At 63.8% G+C, this 3943-nt stretch overlaps 1 protein-coding gene across 1 annotated transcript in view; it reads right to left on the reverse strand.

Moving 5' to 3' along the window:
* The window catches only part of ARHGEF16 (Rho guanine nucleotide exchange factor (GEF) 16), a 24741-nt gene that overhangs the window by 12931 nt on the left and 7867 nt on the right, over positions 1-3943 (reverse strand). Inside the window, exons 2-3 of the mRNA XM_010850210.1 lie at positions 2368-2971; positions 535-580 (exon numbers count right to left, since the gene is read on the reverse strand). Of these exons, the coding sequence (XP_010848512.1) occupies positions 535-580; positions 2368-2952 (631 nt within the window). The 5' untranslated portion in view covers positions 2953-2971. The remainder of the gene's footprint in view (positions 1-534; positions 581-2367; positions 2972-3943) is intronic.

Below are 3943 nucleotides of genomic sequence, written 5' to 3' on the forward strand. Positions count from 1 at the left end.
ACGCCTTCCCAAGCCCAGGCCTGTGCTGTCCACAGAGGCTAGGGCTCGAGGAGGGGCCTGTCCAGCTGGAGCCTCTCATACGCAACAGTGGCTACGTCCTGGCTGGGAGGGCACCTACCCTTCCAACTCCCAGGGGGTCCCAGAGACAGCCCACCCAGGGTGAATGCACTGCTCTGGGCCCTGCCATGCCCAGCCATCACCCATGGCCCCAAGCCTCCAACACGGGTCCTGTGGACGGTGTGACTGTTGCCCAGACCTTGGTCTCACTTGGCAGGGCCTGGTGCACCCAGTGTGCTCGACAGGCAGCTCCTGCAAGTGAGCGTGGGGCCTCTGTCTGCCCTTGCCCCATCCCTGGCATGGCAGGGTCCAAGGGAACTTTCTAGGCTTATCAGAGCTGCAGGGCCAGAAGGACCACCAGGTCCTGGAGGGATCCCACCCAACACTTTCACCACCTCCCCGGACGCCCCAGTGAGACCAGCCCCCGGCTCAGTCCGGCTGCAGTGCTGTCCGAGGGGGCCTCGTGGCTGCACTCACCGTCTTTGAAGGAGCCCTTGTGTGCACGTTTCCGCCCCAGCGTCTTCTGTGCAGAGAGACACACAGGTGGTCAGTGGGCGGAGGGGTGGGCGGGGGTCACAGCTTCCCTCCCCCAGAGACCACTGCACACTCCAAGCATGACACCACCCCCAATGGGAGGTGCTCCGCTGGGCACGCAGAAGATGCTCAATAAACGTCGGCTCCACAAGGGATGCGGGGCCACCAAGCAGAGGCCAGGGCAGGCAGGACAGTATGGGACAGGGGCTCAGAGTGGGCAGGGCAGGTTACCGAGGGCTGGGCAGGTCCAGGAGGGCTGCCTGGAGGTGGAGGCGTGCAGACATGGGGGATGCCCGGGAAAGTGGGGCATCACGACCAGGCCTGGAGGGAGGCTGGGCAGTACAGCTGTGGCTAGATGACCGTGAGGGGCGCTGGGTGGGGAGCTGGGGCTGCACGCATGCCCCACGGATCTGGGACCTCAGGAGGCAGGAGGAGCAGGGCTGGCATGTGAGCATCCAGTCCCAGCAAAGGCTAGGGTCCCTGCAGCTGATGGGGCATGGGTCTGCAGGGATGATTGGGGGTGGGCAGGGGTCTTGAGGCCACACAGCCTGGACCCTCCAGCTGCTGCTCTGAGCCTGCCTCCTTGTCCAGGATCCTTTTCCCCTGACCTCGCAGGTCCCTGGATTCCAGGAAAAAGGGAGCTGGTTTCTTGAAACAAGTTGGGGCCTGAAACTCTCCATGCTGGTCAGGGCCGTGGTGTTCCCAGCCACACTTGGCTGCTGTCCCGCTACCCTGCACCCCACCCCCACCTGGCACCCCCACGCCTTCCGCCTCCAGGTCTGGGTGCCTGCTGTTGCCTTGGCCCCTCCTATACCTGCCCCCACCCTGTGTCTATGGTTCTGCTTTAATCCTTTTTCTTCTGGACTCCTCTCCCCACTGGGCCCTGAGCTCCTGGGGACCCCTCTGCTCTGTGCTCTCTCAGCACCCTGACAACCCCTAGCCCAGCACACGGTGCCCCTATAACACTGTGCCCCACCATCCCAGGAGCTCTCCCAGGGCCTGTCGACCCAGTGGCTGAGGGCTCAGGAAGTGTCGGCTGGAGGCACGAAGCCAGCATGAAAGAGGAAGACCCTGCAGGCCTGGCCCTAGGCGGGTATGGAGAATCGCAGTCCAGGCTCTCATGCAGGCATGACGGGGGCGCCTCCCCCACCAGGCCAGGGGTGTCTCTAGCCTGAGGACAAGGGCTCAGGTCCTCCCCTCTCCTCTGCCTGCAGGGTCACCAGTGTTCTGACAGATGGTCTGGGCTTCTCCCAGATCAGGGCCAGTGCTCATAGTCTGGACAGGAGCCCATGGTGGAGGAGGTAGCCAGGATGGCACCCTGGGCACAGGGAGCCCTGAGCTGGCTGTTGGGCAGGGCAGCAAGGGACAGCATGCAGGGCAGCGTCCAACTTTGGACCTGTCAGCAGCTCCCCCGAATCCCCAATGGGAAGCCTTGGGCAGACAGATCCCAGGCCAGCTGATGCAGCAAAGCCACCACTGAAACCCATCCTCCAGACAGGCTGGCTCCCTCCTGGGGCTCAGAGGGCCCTCCCCATGCAGTGCTCCCCGCTGTGGCTGAGAGAAGGGATGCCTTCAACTTCCTGACCTAAGCCTCTGCTGCCTCATCTATAAAATGGGGACATACATGCTCTGTTCATAGAGTGGCTATCAGGCTAACAGGAATGAATCCCTCCAGGAGCCTGTGCAAGTGAGCACCCGCATGATGATGTGAAGGTGTGGTCAGACCCCCTCTCACCTCCCCCCAACCACCACTGACCAGAGAGACGGGCCTCCTACCTTATTTTTGGCTGCAGGCCGAGCAGGAGGCTGGCTAGGCTCCTCAGCCAGAGCCTGGAGCTTGGGGGTGAGCTGGATGGGGCCCCCTTCGCCGCCTGGAGTCCCCAGACCCTTCATGGCTGCCCGGTAGGACTGGTTCCTCAGGTTTCGTTTCAGCATCCCTCCAGGACCTGTGTCCAAGTCCATGTCATCCAGGGAGAAGCTGGGGGCCGAGAGGAGCTGGGGGTTCCGCCGGGCAGCCTCCTTGCTGAGCATGGCTGCCCCGAAGCTCTGGTGGCGGGCCGGGGTCTTAGCCTTGCTGGACACAGCCAGGCTCCGAGGGATAAGTTGCTGTGTGCCCATCTTCAGGGCTGCTGGGCTCTGTGTGCTCAGGATGACGGTCCTGGGCTCCTGGGACTCAGGGGCCGGCTCTGGGGGTACCGGGGTGTCGGGCTGGAAGGTGGCATTGCTCCTGCTGTGCAGGGAGCCGCGGACCACTGGGAGTCCGGATGCTGGGTTCCCCTTGGCATCTAGCCGCAGCTCTGAGTGGAAGCGGTATTCCAGGAGCTTCTCCTCCACGGAGCTGTCCGAGTACCGCTGGGACATGCTGAGTGGCCGCAGGACCCTGGGGGAAAGGATGGAGGTGAGGGCAGCCCCGATCCAGCCGGAGCCCGGGGTACAGTCAACCAGGAGCCAGTGCTCAAAGGCTGGTCTTGCCACCTGAAGCCGAGCTGGCTGTCACATGGCCCACAGTCTCCAGGAGTCCCCATGGAAGTCAGTACACAGCTGGCCAGAGGCACCTGGGGAAGCTCGGGACAGCACAGACCTGCAGGGACCCGGATGGACGACAGGCTCCCTGAGCTTTGGGGACCAGGTAGACACAGACCACAGAGGCTGGCCTGGTGGGGCCTCTGTGCTCCCCCTGCGGGGCGTAAGCTCACGGCAGTGCAGGTCTGTGGCCCGGGACCCCAAAGACTCGGACTGGAAGAGCCACTTGGCCTCCTGGCACCATTTCCCATGGTCAACAAGAGAAGGATGAACAGTGTTGCCTGCTGGGCTTCCCCGAGGCCTGCAGCAGACAGCATGGCTACACCCCCTGGGGTGCTCAAGGCTGGGCTGAGGGGCCGGTGTAGGTGTGAGGGCTCATCCAGCCCAAGGGGCACCACATGTCCATTCTCACTGGGCAGAGAGGCTGGGGCCAGTCCCACCCGGGACACAGGGCAGGAAGCGACGGATCCAGGATCTGAACTCAGGCCTGTCTGACTGCCCTGACTCTCCGCCCCACACACAGCGAAGCCACCGTGGCCGTCACCTACACGTTTCCCTGGGCCCCGAGACACGCTCACCCTTTCCCAGGCTTCTGAACTTAGAACCGGGCCGACAGTCCGTCTCCAATCTTGCCAGGCACGATCACCGTGTGCACGGGAACCCAGAAGGGAGGGGACATTTGCAGAGCTCTGACCTTGAGCCCGCAGCCCCAGCACACACTGCTGCTCCCTGGGCATCGCTGTGGCCTGTGTTGGGTGCCTCTGAGGACAGCTGGCTCTGCCCACATCCCCTCGGATGGTCCAGCCCGTCCCTCCCAGCAGCCTGCCCC

This window comes from Bison bison, unplaced genomic scaffold, assembly GCF_000754665.1.
Source record: "Bison bison bison isolate TAMUID 2011002044 unplaced genomic scaffold, Bison_UMD1.0 scf7180017864289, whole genome shotgun sequence".
Classification (NCBI taxonomy): Eukaryota; Metazoa; Chordata; class Mammalia; order Artiodactyla; family Bovidae; genus Bison; species Bison bison.